Below are 14758 nucleotides of genomic sequence, written 5' to 3' on the forward strand. Positions count from 1 at the left end.
GGAAGATTACCTTTGGTGTCAGCCAGACCAGCGTGTGACTCAGCTCCATCACTTGCTGCCTCACCTCCTTAAACCCATCTCAGCCTGTCTCTTAATCTGTTGAAAGGAGATTTTGATACTCATTTTTCAATTTTGCTGGTAAATAAATATTACATGCATAAAGCGGACCCTCGACAAATCAAAACCAATGCCCAGGATGATGACAAAATAGAACGTCTTCTTCTCTGTAACACTAATTCCATTTTATGCTTGCAGGGGAAATTGAACTTCAAGTTGTTAAGTAACGTGTCAAGGTGACATCCTTCATTGGTGGGAGTGAGATGGGCCCTCAGGTGGGCTTTTCACTATATTTCTCAGGAGAAGAACATCCAGAGCGGAAATAGCTTCCTTTGAACTCAGTGACCCTTAGCAAATGAACACCTTACCTAAGAAGTCAACTCTGAACGTCATCCAAAAATGCCACAACAGAATGTAAACTGGTGGAGCCACTGTGGAAAACGGTATGGAGGTTCCTCAAAAAAACTAAAAACAGAGTTGCCATATGATCCTGCAATCCCACTCCCAGGCATATATCTGGAGAAAAACATAACTTGAAAAGATACATGCACCCCAGTGTTCACTGCAGCACTCTTCACAACAGCCAAGACATGGAAACAACCTAAATGTCCATCGACAGAGGAATGGATAAAGATGATGTGGTTCCTATATACAATGGAACACTACTCAGCCACAAAAGAGAATGAAATAATGCCACTTGCCGCAACATGGATGGGCCTAGAGATTATCATACTAAGTGAAGGAAGTCAGACAGAGAAAGGCAAATACCATGTGATATCACTTATATGTGAAATCTAAAATATGACGCGAATGAACTTATCTACGAAACAGAAAAGGACTCACAGACATAGAGCAGCCTCGTGGTTGCCAAGGGGGAGGAGGCTGGGAGAGGGATGGATTGGGAGTTTGGGATTAGCAGATGCAAAGTATTATATATAGAATGGATAAACAGCAAGGTTCTACTGTACAGCGCAGGGATCTATACTCAATATCCTGTGATAAACCATAATGGAAAAGAACATGAAAAAGAATGTATACATATGTATAACTGAATCACTTTGCTATACAGTAGAAATGAATACAACGTTGTAAATCAACTACACTTCAATAAAATAAATTTTTTTAAATGCCACAACAAACCGTAGCTCTTGATAAAAAGAATCCTTTTGACAAGACATGGTGACTTTGTGAGAGCACAGCTATAGAGACATGAAGACTTGAATTCAAATACTAACTCCACTCTAAGGCTTCTCTTCTATGAAACGGAAATAATAACTGTCTCCTTAGGATTTAATGGGCTGTCAGTTAAACAGGATACAGGGCTCAACACAGGGTCTGGCACAAAGACTGACACGTACAAATATTACATGTCTTAACTTCATCCCTCTCCTTCTGACTCCAGGAAAAGTTCAATGGCAACCTCTTCAAGAAGAGGTGGAATTTCTACTGGGAAACATACTTTCTTTATTTTTGGTTGGATTTTGATGGATGGCAGTTAATGGTGGTGTCAGCTAGCTCTTGATGTATAAGAAACCACCCCAAATTTTAGTGGCTTTAAACAACAACTGATTCTTTTGCTCATAATTCTGCAGCCCAACGACTTCAGCTGGGCTCGGGTGACTGGTCCTTCTGCTCTTCTCAGAGGGCTTACTTACGCATCCGTGGTCAGTGCTCTATCGGCTAACTGGCTCTGCTGCGGGCTGTATGGTCTAGGATGGTCTCACCTACATTTCTGGCAAAGGATCCACTGTAAGGTGGGGTGAAGGCGATGCATGGACTGTGGATCTCTCATCATTCACCTAGCCCAGGCTTCTTCACATTGTTGTCATCTTGTTTCAAGAGCAGCAAGAGAGGGCAAACCCCAGTGCACAGGCACTTTTCAATTCTCTGCTTGCTTCACACTTGCTGTGGTCCCATGGCACAAAGCAAGCTCCGTGCCAAGGCCAAGGACAATGTGGGAGGCATGCACGTATCACAGCTGTTGCTGTAACAGTCTGCTACCACAGTGGCTCATGAAACAACCCTGTTCATCAGTGGAGAAACAATGAACTATAGATAAACCAGACAGCAGAGTGCTAGTCTCCCAAAAAAGATTTCTACTCTTCTTTAGAAAAAGTTAAAACTGTCTTGCCCTATTGTTTTAACAGGTGGAAAATAAAATTATTTTATGAAATTTGGAAAAAAACTAATTTGGAAACTTCCTTGGCATTGCACTAAACCTACAACCTGTGGATCTCTTTATCCAGGAACATGTTATGACTTTGCCAGTAGGAATTCAGTCTCTACCTCCTTCCATATTATAATGTTGCTTCTCCTCCCCCTTCCAATAAATATGCCTCACCCCCAGCACAGACATATTGCATAGGCATAATCTGATGTGGGAGTGATGCAGCAGACTATAAAACGGCACCTCTGGTGAGACAAGGACATACTACCTGGTAACTGTGAAGCAGACTGGTGATGTGGCTGGGGCCTGTTTGGTCCACACCTCCCTGCAGACACCAGTCCAATCTCCCAGCTTTGCTAAAGTTCCTCTTGATTAATTCAAATATCTTTTAGAGTTGAGTACAAGTTTTATCATTTTCTACTACAATGCCCTAACCATATTTTTTAGGATCCCTCGGTATTTTGTTTACTTTGTAGTGGTTGATATTGCTACTGTGATGTCATCGTTTCCACATTATATTTTCTACAGGGTTATTGCTGGCATACATGAAAGCTCTTGGGATTTTAAATGTTAATGTTTATTAACGTCTACCATTTAAAGAAATTTATTTTTTATTTATTTTATTTATTTATTTTTGCCGTACACGGGCCTCTCACCATTGTGGCCCCTCCCGCTGCGGAGCACAGGCTCCGGACGCGCAGTCTCAGCGGCCATGGCCCACGGGCCCAGCCGCTCCGCGGCATGTGGGATCCTCCCGGACCGGGTCACGAACCCGTGTCCCCTGCATCGGCAGGCGGATTCCCAACCACTGCGCCACCAGGGAAGCCCTAAAGAAATTTATTTTTACATCGTTTCTTAGGTGTTTCCCAAGAATATATTCCTACCATCTGCTAAGAATGACAATTTTGTCTTATTTATCAAAATGGTAGGCTTTTTTCTCTTTACAATCTCATTGCACGGGAAAGAAAATCTAAAATGATATGTAATAATATGGGTGATAATTGGTATATTTGCCTAGATCCTGACTATAATGGATTTTGTTTCTAGTTGTTTAACATCATTTATTTGTGAGTATGGGCACACTGAGGTATACAGCCTGTGCTGAAATCTATTTTCCTAGTGTTTTGGGGTTTTTTTTGTTGTGTTTTGTTTGTTTGTTTGTTTTGTCCACACCTCGCGGCGTGAGGCAGTTCCCCAGCCAGGGATCCAACCCGTGCCCCCTGCATTGAAGCGCAGAGTCTTAACCACTGGGCCACCAGGGAAGTCCTCCTAGTTTGTTTTTAATCACGGTATGTTGCCTTCCTCCAAATGTTCCTTGATCATCCATATATCGGTAAAATATGGTCATTAGCACTAGTATCGCTATTGGTTGAGGTCATTCTCTTCATTTCTCCATTTTACCATTTTCTTCATACAGTTTTATTATATTATGCCCATATATTTTTGTCTTATTATACTTCTAGATATTGAGGGTAGTCTTGCCACCAGGAACAGAATCAATTTTATGAGCTATTTGGATACACACGGCGTGGAACAAGCTGAACTGGCAAGCTGAACTAACTTGTTATTTAAAAACCGGACTGTATGTTTCGTAACCATTTTCCACATACCTTTCCGATTCAATTTCTCCTTGATGAATGGATTATTTCACTGGAAAAGTGAGGTGTTGTGATCCTGCTTGCCTGATGCCAGCACACGGTCTGTGGGTAAGAGAGAGACAAAGATGCCTAGGTTGCAATAAGGCAAAAGGGAGGGGATATCAGAGGTCTTCTCCACAGGTTACTGTGAGAGCAGGGAAACAATAAGAAAAAATACGAAGGAGGGGGAAGGCTTTAGGCTGTTACATCTGGGGCTGTGGGAGGGCCACTTCTTGGCCAAGGGGACAGGATGACCAGACAGAGGGGAGAGAGCACCAAGTGGCCTTGCTGGAGTCCCTGGCCAGGAGGCTTCTAAAAATCAACATGCAAAATATGAAGGGATTGCCAGAGGCATGTTTCCCAAAGCCTCAACCAGTACTTCTCAATGAGAAAGAGAGACAAGGGTGGAGTGTGTGGAGGGGAGAGATTCCTGGGATTTAATAAAACACTGCTTTGGGTGGTTCTCCAGCTGTTGGGTGAACATGACCCAAAGTGCAAAGGTCTGAACCAAGTAGGTGAGGAGTTTACTGCTGAGCAAACCGAGGACCAGAGGTTGGGTAAGATGTCAATAGGGGTTCAAGAAAGGTGTTCACTTATGGGCTGTGCCAAGATGCCTGGCAAGGTGAAGAACCTGCTGAAGAAACAAAACTGCATGATATGACTCAGCAAAGATTAGGTACTGTTTTGTCAAGAATACCGAGGATCGTCTTGACAAAACCGGGGCCTTCCTGTAAGTAAGCCGGCACTCTACCTTATGGGTGATGACGAGGACCACACGCACTTGACCGTCCGTCCTGTGTGTAAAACGATTGCGTGTGTGTTTCCTGCAACCTGGTGGGGAGGGTGAGGAGAAACGTCCGGCCGCGCCACAGCCACGTCTGGCTCGAAGGCACACGTGGAAGCAAGCTTGGCCCAGGTCACAAGGCGGTGCATTTCACCCCGGGGGCTGCAGATTCCCAGCCCGGAGGTGCGGGGCGCCTGCGCAGTGCGCCCCAGGCGCCGCGCGCTGCGGGAGCCACGAGACCCCCGCCCCCCGCCCTCCGACGGGAACGCGCACGTGCCCGGGGACGCGGACGCGCCCGCGAATGCGCCTCACCTCGCTCAACCCCGGCCCCGTCGGCTGAGGAGGGAGGGACGCGGACGCGCACCGGAGACGCGGGTGGGCTCCGCGCAGAGTGGCGGGCTCCGGGGCGGAGGCGGGGATGGGGGCGGGGGCGGTGGCGCCTCCTCCACTCAGGCGTCTGCGCCCGGGACCCCCCGGCCGCGCGGGGGGACGGACCGACTGACGTACCTCGCGCGCCCCCGCCTCCGTCCCCGCCCCCGCCTCATCTTCCCCGAGCGCCCGGGGCTCGCGGGCTGAGGCGCTTCTCTCTCTCGCCGCCCCTCGCCGCGGCCCTTTCTCTCGGCAGCACCTCGGAGTCCCTCGTCCCGGTGGCGGCGGCAGCGGGGACCCGAGCAGCGGCGAGCGGCCTCGAGGATGAAGTGCAAGCCGAACCAGACGCGGACCTACGACCCGGAGGGGTTCAAGAAGCGGGCGGCGTGCCTGTGCTTCCGGAGCGAGCGCGAAGACGAGGTGCTGTTAGTGAGTAGCAGTCGGTACCCGGACCGCTGGATCGTGCCGGGCGGGGGCATGGAGCCCGAGGAGGAGCCGGGCGGTGCTGCAGTCCGCGAGGTGTACGAAGAGGCGGGAGTCAAGGGGAAGTTGGGCCGGCTCCTGGGCATTTTCGAGCAGAACCAAGATCGCAAGCACAGAACGTACGTGTATGTACTGACTGTCACTGAGATTCTGGAGGATTGGGAAGATTCGGTTAGCATTGGGAGGAAGCGAGAGTGGTTCAAAGTCGAAGATGCGATCAAGGTTCTCCAGTGCCACAAGCCCGTGCATGCCGAATATCTGCAAAAACTAAAGCTGGGCGGTTCCCCAACCAGTGGAAACTCCATGGCCCCGTCCCCGCCAGAGAGCGATCCCTAGTATGTACCGCTCCTGCACAGACTCTTGCTTTCCACCTACCTGACAGTAAATAGTGCCCGGAGCGCCCCTGGTGCCGTGTGAGGTCTCACCGGGAGGAGGGAGGCTTCTTTTGTTTTCTTGGCAGACCTCTGAATCACGCTTGCAAACTGTCTCAGTTGCCAGGCACTGTTTTCAGACATTTTGCACGTTTTCAGATGCTTTCAGAATCGCTTCTTGGTAGCACTGTAACACATTTCGGAAAGCCAAAGCCACATGGGATTTTTTGGTTTGTTTGTTTGTTTGTTTGTTTTTTATAAAGGTGCCTTAACTGCTGACCCAGTCTTTGGGGGGCGGGTGTGTGTGTGTGTGTGTACACGTGTATACGTGTTGTGGTTTTGTTTTTTCTTTACAGTTCACACGTGTGTGTGTGTCCGTATGTGTCTGCGTGTGTCTGTGTGCGTATGTGCACTTTTGGTACCAGTCTTGTGGGTTTTTTGTAGTGAAGGCCTTTAAAATCTGATCACCTTGGTTGTATGGCAACTTCATTAATTTTTTCTCTTAAGTTGTTTTCTCATTCACAGCATTAGCTCTTGTCAGCAAGCCCTTCTGTGATGGGGATTGGTTTGAAGGACCAGTGTTGAATTTCAAAGAACTATTTAAGGAATTTTACATCATGTGCTCTTTCCACACTGAACAATAATTTTATCTTCAGATATGTGATCTAATTTGCCTTTTTCAGAAATTGCTTAATTCATATGTTGATAATTCAATTTTCAGAACATTTTCACAACTGGTATTTTTTACTTCTTACTTGAAATGGCCATTTTCCATTGAGCCTGAATGTAGCTTAGCAAAATATTATTTTATAGAATAAAGACCCTCTCGGGAAGGTATTGTTATGTACATATCCTGATATGTACATATTATGAAAACTGTATTCTGAGTGTGATTTAGCGTGCTCAACTTTCAACTGCCATTGCTCCTTTCTCAGTGCCCTAGAACAACATGGTTCTCTCATTATAAACTAGTCTTTGAAAGAAAGTTAGTTCACATATTTGAATTCATGATAGTCCACTTAAACTTGTCGGAATACCAGTAGCCAAAAGAATGGAATATTATATGGTAATTACATCCCAGTTCAGTGAGTTAGCCTTCTTGATATTCAGCTGCTACAGAATCCTCAAACTGTCAGGACGCCTGAACAATCTCTCGTGAAGATTTAGGATAAAGGTTTTGTGTCACATGACAGACTTAAAAGCTACCAAATTAAAAGCTCTTACATTTGCATCAGTACTTGTTTGAAATCAGGGATCCTATCTAAGGTGCATAGGTCTGTCTTCTGGAACTACCTTTATTCCTCTAGCCATGTCAGGAGTTAGGTAGTGGGAAAATCTACTTTCTGAAGAGGACATCAGGGTGGAAAGGTCATTGCTTATATAACGCTTAAGCATTTTTAAAACATCCTTCTAGTAAATAAATAAGGTAGAAAATAATGGTTGTTTAAAACATTTTGTTAGTCCTCAAAGTAACCTGTTTTTAAACACAATTACTGCTGAAGATTTAATGGAAGTTACCTTTCTTAAATTAATTCATAGCTTACTGTTGTGCAGCATACATACAGAACAGTTGACAAATCTTTACAGCTTAATGAATCTTTATATAGTGAGCACATACATGTAACCAGAGTTCAGATCCAGAAATTAATATTACCTGTAACTCAAAAGCCCATTGCATTCCTCTTCCTAATCAGTACTTCCCCTCCTATCTTTTAAGTTCTGCTTTTGAACTTTATATTGAATTTTAGAACACATACTCTTTTGTGCTGCCCCCTTGTGTGCTATATGTATTTTGTTCCTCAAAATACTCATATTTTTCTCTATTTGGTTGCATTTTAATTCTACAAATTGGTAACATGCTTATATGATTGCTTCTAAAAAGTGGGTTCTGTTCCACTTTCTAAAGAAATTCAGTACCACTCTTTTGAAAACAAATCGTATTACACATTCAAGCACAGATAAACAATGTACAAGTTTCAGTTCACAAAACATTTTCGGTACTAATGGCTATCAAAGTAAACTAAAAAATGAGTGGGTTTTTAAAACCAATGACAGTTTTATTATCTGTATTATATCATTTGATTAATTATGGTTATTGTGTATTTTTCTGTTTTTCTCTGCAAAAGTGATATATATCGAATATATATTTGAGTACATATTTTTAATTCCAAACAATCTGACTTTTACTATTCATTCAATCTCAAATAGACCCAAAGATATTTTCCCCCAATAACCTAGTTATTCAAGAAGATTCTTAAATTCTACATTAACATTAACACAGCAGATATACTGGGTTCTTATTTTACAGATATTTTTGCAGATAAAAACCCCTTCCACCTGAAATGCTGTCACAAATACTTTGGAGCCATAACTTGTTATTCTTAGAGGTAATAATGCATCATCTTATTTGGTTCTTAAATTAAGTATCTGACAAAGGCAAAAATGTACAATATTCGTATTAACCCGTTATAAAGAATTTAGCCTATAAATATGTTGTGGGTTTGTTTTTTTGTTTGTTTTTTTTTTTTTTGTCATTTTTTGCCAGAAACATTTAGAATATATCATGCTATTTTTTTTTTTTTTTTGCGGTACGTGGGCCTCTCACTCTTGTGGCCTCTCCCGTTGGGGAGCACAGGCACCAGACGCGCAGGCTCAGCGGCCATGGCTCACGGGCCCAGCCGCTCCGCAGCATGTGGGATCTTCCCGGACCGGGGCAAGAGCCTGTGTCCCCTGCATCGGCAGGCGGACTCTCAACCACTGCGCCACCAGGGAAGCCCTGTCATGCTATTTTTAAGGATTGACCGTTAGGTTCATTTAAGTAGTTTTTGTGAAATATTCTCTGGAACCTAGCCTAAAATAGTTTAAAGCTCCAAGGAGATTTCGTTTTTTCTCTTTAAGACCAAGTGTTTCAGGCTAAACAGGTGAGCAGAGGTCATATACAGAAAATTTCTACCACCTCAGTGCTCCAAAGATTGATGTACAGTTGGGATTCTTTTTCCTTGTAAGAGTATTAAAAAGTCACTTATATGTTGTTTGTTTGGTTTTTCAGCCCTCCCCTTGGTAAAAACGGAGAAAGGGTACTCTCCATAGATAATTGAAGTTTGCAGAAATGAATCAGATTTATTTTCTGCATGTTTAATAAACAGCATATATTTTCAGCTGCTCAAATACTTTATTATTTTAATGTATAGAGAGAAAACATTAAAGATTAATGTGGATACATAGAAACACTAGAAATAATTATTGCTATGTCTATAAAGTATAAATTTTTTTCAAGAAATTGTGTCTGTATATGTACACACACACAAATAATGTATATTTGGGGGGCAGAGCTTTTACTTCCAGGCGTCCCATATGGGGAAGCCACCAGGCACTACCACAGTTTCATCAGTATTTTCCTGGTAGTTGTCTCCTGACAAACTGTTACACTGTATTTAACAGATTTTATGGGCAAACAGCATTATGAGAAATGGAAAAGTCACTATGGTGACTGAAATAAAACTTGACATTTTTATGAGAGTTTGATGTGATACATCAAACTACATTGGGCTTTGAAGTCAAACAGACCTAGGGTTGAAAACTGCTTCCAGTTTTTGTTAATTCTGTAACTTCAGCCAAGTTATCTAACTATCTCATGCTCAGGGTTTTTTAATATAAAATTGAAGATAATAAAAATAGTTACTTCATAAACTTCTACGAGAAGCCTTTTCTGACCACCTGGGTCAACGTACCCTCTTCTGTGTGTGTCATGGTTCTCACAATTTATTGTACTTCTCTATTTGCATGGCTGTGTGGCCAGTAGACAACAAACTTTTTGATGGATAGGAACCAGCCTGAATAATTGCCATAAGCTTAGAGTCCAGAACATGGAATTTAGGACTTTTTTATGTCTTAGATGACCACTCCCCCTTTGCAAAACTTCTGGTATCACTGCTTTCCTGACTTCTTTGTTTTGTAACATATACTGACCTGTAACTCCCTCAGCTGCTGATCCAGACTCACATTGCATCTGCATTAGATAATTCTGTGAAGGCTTTCCAAATGCAAAGTGAGTGATACAGATAATAAACCTTTTGTAAATTTATCAATTGGAAGAATTGTTAAATTAGTATGAGCCTGCTAATTGTATGTTGGTTTGTTTCTCCAGATGAACAGCAAAGATATCCAGGATTGCTTTGAAAGAGTCATTGATGTGAACCACTGATGAATGGAATTGGCAAGTATAGGTGAGCACTTCCATGCTTCCAAGGAGACAGCTCATCTGGTTTTCCTCCTACATCTTGGGACACTCCTTCCCTGTCTATTCCACTGACTCCTCTTGCCCTGGTGATTGTACTATTGTATGTGAACAGACTCTTATTCAGCACCCGTAACCTTTTATTGTGCTTTTTTGATATGTCTGCCTTCTCCATTAGACTATGATATCCTTGAGAGCAAGGACCACACTTCCTTACTCTTTGCATATTCTGCATCTTAGACACTACTTGAAATATGGTTGGCATCACTGAAGGTTCTTTGATTCAACTCATATTTTATAATCACTACATGGCAAAACGTTCCCCTTCCAATCTGGTGCTAGTAGAGTATATGCTGTCCAGGCACCACGTGTGTGGCTTTTCTGTATCAGGTGTTTCAGAAACTTTTCAAGGCAGTTGTAAGATATTCAAGGACAAGAATTATTACTCATATTTCTAAGGCATACCACACAGTGGCTAGCACAGTTTTAAGATTACCCATCACTTAAGGCAACATTCTGTAGAATCAGTCCTTTATGTAACAACTTCAGTGTTTTTGTACTGTTGTTAATTTGCTTAAAATTTTATTCAAAAATATCACTTGCTATAAAAGTAACTATAAAAATAAATACAATGAACATAAGATAATGTGCTTTTTATAAAATTTTAAAATGATATACAAATAACAAATTTAATGTTTTTGCACTGCCCTAACCACCTCTTCCATGTAATCTTAACATCTCTTTGAAGAAAAGATGGTTTTTCTTATTTTTCAGATTCAGTATACTGTATTATTTGATGCCAGAGGCAAAAAGACTGCTATAGGCAGTTTCCAAAGTTAATCATGCCTCTTAGCTTGCCTAGGTTTCTTTTGCATCTCTTAGTGATTCAGTTAGCCACAGTTTTCCTCCCCTTTTCCAATACATCAGCTAGCTCCTCATCCCCCCTGGTTTCTGCATGTGAGAATGCAGAGGACTGAAAGACAACTAAATTGTTGTCACTTGGCAAAGGCATTGGGGGGAAAAAAAACTTCTGTTGGGGGGGGGGGGACCGAAAATGAAAGATTTAGAGAGGACTTGGGTCAGCTACCTCCAGGAGATCAACTTTAAGAAAATGACAAAGGTGTTTAGAGGAAGTTTTATGGAGTTCTGCCATGGGGTTTGTGATGTCAGCACTCTTCCCCAGCTCCCTACAAAGGCCCTAAAGTGGCTTTAATATGGTAGTTTTCTTTCTTTTGCATTGTAAAGCAATTACATCAGGAAAAAAATGGGCTCCATTTGAGTGTTACACCCTTCCTCATGTTAACAGTGAAATATATTTATTTATTAATTGTTCCCCCAACCTTTACAGAATTTGAAATAAAAACACACCTCCCCAGCATATTGGGGTTTTTTAGGTGTGATATGGTACTGTGGTTATGTTTTTTTTTATTCTTATCTTTTAGAGAAATGTACTGTAAGTTTGACACATGAAGTGATATGCTACTGATACTTGCTTCAAAATAATCTGAGGGTGGAGTAAGTGAGCATATAGTTGAAATTGGTGATAAATTGATAATTATTGAAGCTGCGTGATGGATATTTGGGAGTTCATTATTCTATTCTCTATGCTTTTGTATATGTTTGAAATTTTCCATAATAAAAATTGAAAAAAAATTCTTCAGAGTTTACTTTTAGGACCCCCTCTATCCCTAAGACTTAAATAGAGAAGTTTGGTTGGAACATTAATCTACAGCCCAGTTGCCAGACTCTCTCCTCCCCTCCAAAAACCTAGGTTTTGTTCCCGAGCTGACATGTTGGCAGACTTGCTCTTCCCTTAGTGTGAATTCTTTCCTTGGAGGTCTCCCAGTTCTACATGTAAAAAGACTTTTAGTCGCATCAGTATGTCAGACATGACCAGAAAGTTTGGAACCCCAGTGGTGGACATAAGCTTAGGTTCCACTCCCCATTCTACAATTTACCTTAAAAAAATTGAATTGTTTTCCTGATTACAAAATTAATTCATCTTAATTTCAGAAAATTTGTAAAATTCCCCCCAAAATAAATGAATCAAAAATCACATGACCCCCTACACAGAATAACCAAGTTCAAAAAATATGTGTGTGTGTGTGTGTGTGTATTCCAGCCTTTTTCTTTTCAGATATAAACATATGTAACCCAGACACAGATGGCACAGGTGAGCCCCTTCCTCCAGAATATTTCCCAAAATCCATGACCCCTTTTGTTAAGCACGCACCACACAGGCACCTTGCTGTTCCTCAGTTTTTTAGGCTAATGCTCAGGGCCATCATGGAATTTGTGCTACTTCTTTCCTGCACAAGTGCGGCAAGCATGGCACAAAACTTGGGTGTCAAATCCAGATCAAGCTCTCTACCAAGTCCTGATGTAGGGAAGAATAGGCTTGGTTTGGTTTGGTTTGGTTTTTCTTCTAATTCCCACACAAACTTCCTACTCACCAAGCACTGAGGCTGGCAGGGGAGGGGGAAGTATCAATTCAGAGGGAGTGCCCCTTTGTTAAATCACACATTGCAATGTATTGGCTAAAAGTAGGCCTGCTACTACCTTGTTTTCCAGAAAGTTCCCTCTGTCTTTTCTGAATCCTCAGCAAGCTACCATGTCTGTAGCCTCTGACCCTCATGTGCTCTTCTGGGGACAGTGATTTTCAACTGGTAAACAAGGACACCACCACTCTGGACTCAGGAAATGGAACCCCATTCTCACCCTTCTACCTTTTTACCCCAGAATGTGCCCTCATCCATCCCTAATTTCCTACAGTACTCCAGAGACAAGGCCGTAACTTTTGATGAGATTTTATTGAAGATTACCAGATTATGTGAGGCAAAGAACACAATTTACACCTACTGCACAGTTCATATCTTTTCTAGGTTCCATTGCTAGACCAATTCCCTAATGCAGGTTGACTCCAAATGGCCTAGGAAAGTCCCTCAATCCCCCACTCCCCATCACTACCAAAAACCTGAGAGTTTGCAGTTTCAAATCATGGATAAACTCATCCTCACCATGGAGAAGGGAAAGCTGCTCCCACAACTCAATCTCTAAAAAGTACTCAAAGTGTCTCAAATTTACCTGAAATCAATGGAATGGATCAAAGGGCTAGAATGTGATGGGTTGGATATAGAAATTCAGTCTCCTATTACTCCAAAGATCATGATTCACGTTAAGATGAAGAAGAACAGGGCTGACAATATCTTACAGTGAACTCAGTGCTCCACCTCTTCCCAGGATAGTAAACATAGGGAACCAAAATGTCCATCCATGGTCCAAGAAGACTTAACACCCTGCCCCTGTGTAATCCTACACAGCAGTGTGAAAAAGCAGGCAGGACCTCTAGAAGTTTAGAATTCTTTGGGGCCAGTGCTGAGGGCATAGAGGACTTGGAACAGAGTTGGTATCAATTCTCTCTTTTCCTTTTGTCTATGCACTCAAACTTAGACCTCATTTCTTGGGTGTTACAAAAGATAAATGGACTGCAAAATCATTCTTAGTAGGTGGTATCAGTGATGGCATCACAATCCCTAGTGGGCATTTTAGGAATTAACCCAGTCCTGGATGCATTCTGTTTAGAGCAAGGAAACCCATCCCAGGAATATCAATACTTTGCTGCCCAAGAGCACTTGCTGTCCAAGTCTATTTACATTTTTTTTCATAATCCTGAATTAAATCTTAATATGTTATATATGAAGAAAGACCCTCTATCATGTCCCAATCAATAAAATTTTGAGTCTTTAAGCTGTGTTCTTTCATCTATCTTTAACCTGGTATATAAATAGGAAAGTATTTGCATTTATCTAGTACCTCAGTCCTTACAATTGGAGCTCTCAGTGTACTGGGGATACAGATGATAAAACAAATCTCAGCAAAATGTACAGTTTTTATGATAGTAGGGATTCAGTGGGCTCTGGCAGCACATAGTAAACTAACCTAGTTTAGCGGGGATGAGAGATTCTCAGAGAAAGTGCCTTCACCTGAAGGGTGAATAGAGCTTAGCCAGGAGAAGTCGTGGGAGGGTATTCCTCCAGAAGGAGGGAAGAGCAGGTGTGAGGTTCTAGAAGACAGATAAAGTATGATGCTTTTAGGAACAGGAACTTGTTCATTATGTCTGGAACATAGTTTGAGCATGTAGAGAAGAAGAAAGGATCTAGTGATGAAGTCAATGGGGTAAGAAAAAGATTATAGAGGGTCTGATGTGACTTGTTCAGGGATTTGAGGAGAGGAGACATGACATCAATTTATCTGAAGAATGGAAAACTATTTGTAAAGGGAAAGAAGACTGTGGTAGTAGTTCAGGTAAGAAATGATGCTGACCTTAACTAGGGTAATTGAGTATATTTATAGGCATGAACACATTTTAGAAATTTGTAGGGTTTAAAGGGGTATGAGTTGATTAATTAGATGTAGGAGATTAGAGAGAGGTAGATATAGATATATTTAAAGATATCTGGCTAGAGCAACTGAGTTGATGGTACCATTCCCTTAGGTGGAATCTAATAGAGGGAAAGCATTAGTTACAGAGGACTGAGAAGATGAGATTAGTTTTATAACTGTTAGTTTCTGGTACCCAAGAGACATTAACTTGTACATGTCCAAAAGGCCAGAGATACATAGTCAAGCAGCTTAGGAAAGAAGAATGAGCTG

The 14758-nt window shown here is 42.1% G+C and overlaps 1 protein-coding gene across 4 annotated transcripts; it reads left to right on the top strand.

Moving 5' to 3' along the window:
- Window positions 1-4413: 4413 nt before the first annotated feature.
- On the top strand, window positions 4414-11517 carry NUDT11 (nudix hydrolase 11). Of its 4 annotated transcripts, XR_004480244.2 has the most exons (3): window positions 4419-5832; window positions 8177-8255; window positions 10016-11517. XR_004480244.2 is itself a non-coding variant. In XM_049704662.1 (2 exons), exons 1-2 carry the CDS (start codon window positions 5339-5341, stop codon window positions 10017-10019), a joined length of 288 nt encoding a protein of 95 aa, XP_049560619.1. In that variant the 5' UTR covers window positions 4414-5338; the 3' UTR covers window positions 10020-11517. The 4 variants fall into 4 exon arrangements, 3 of the variants coding, with proteins under 3 accessions (XP_049560619.1, XP_049560620.1, XP_004286328.1); XM_049704662.1 differs by lacking the exon at window positions 8177-8255 and having other exon boundaries at window positions 4414-5622; XM_049704663.1 differs by lacking the exon at window positions 8177-8255 and having other exon boundaries at window positions 4415-5616.
- The last annotated feature ends 3241 nt before the right edge of the window (window positions 11518-14758 follow it).

Source organism: Orcinus orca, chromosome X (assembly GCF_937001465.1).
Source record: "Orcinus orca chromosome X, mOrcOrc1.1, whole genome shotgun sequence".
NCBI classification, from domain to species: domain Eukaryota; kingdom Metazoa; phylum Chordata; class Mammalia; order Artiodactyla; family Delphinidae; genus Orcinus; species Orcinus orca.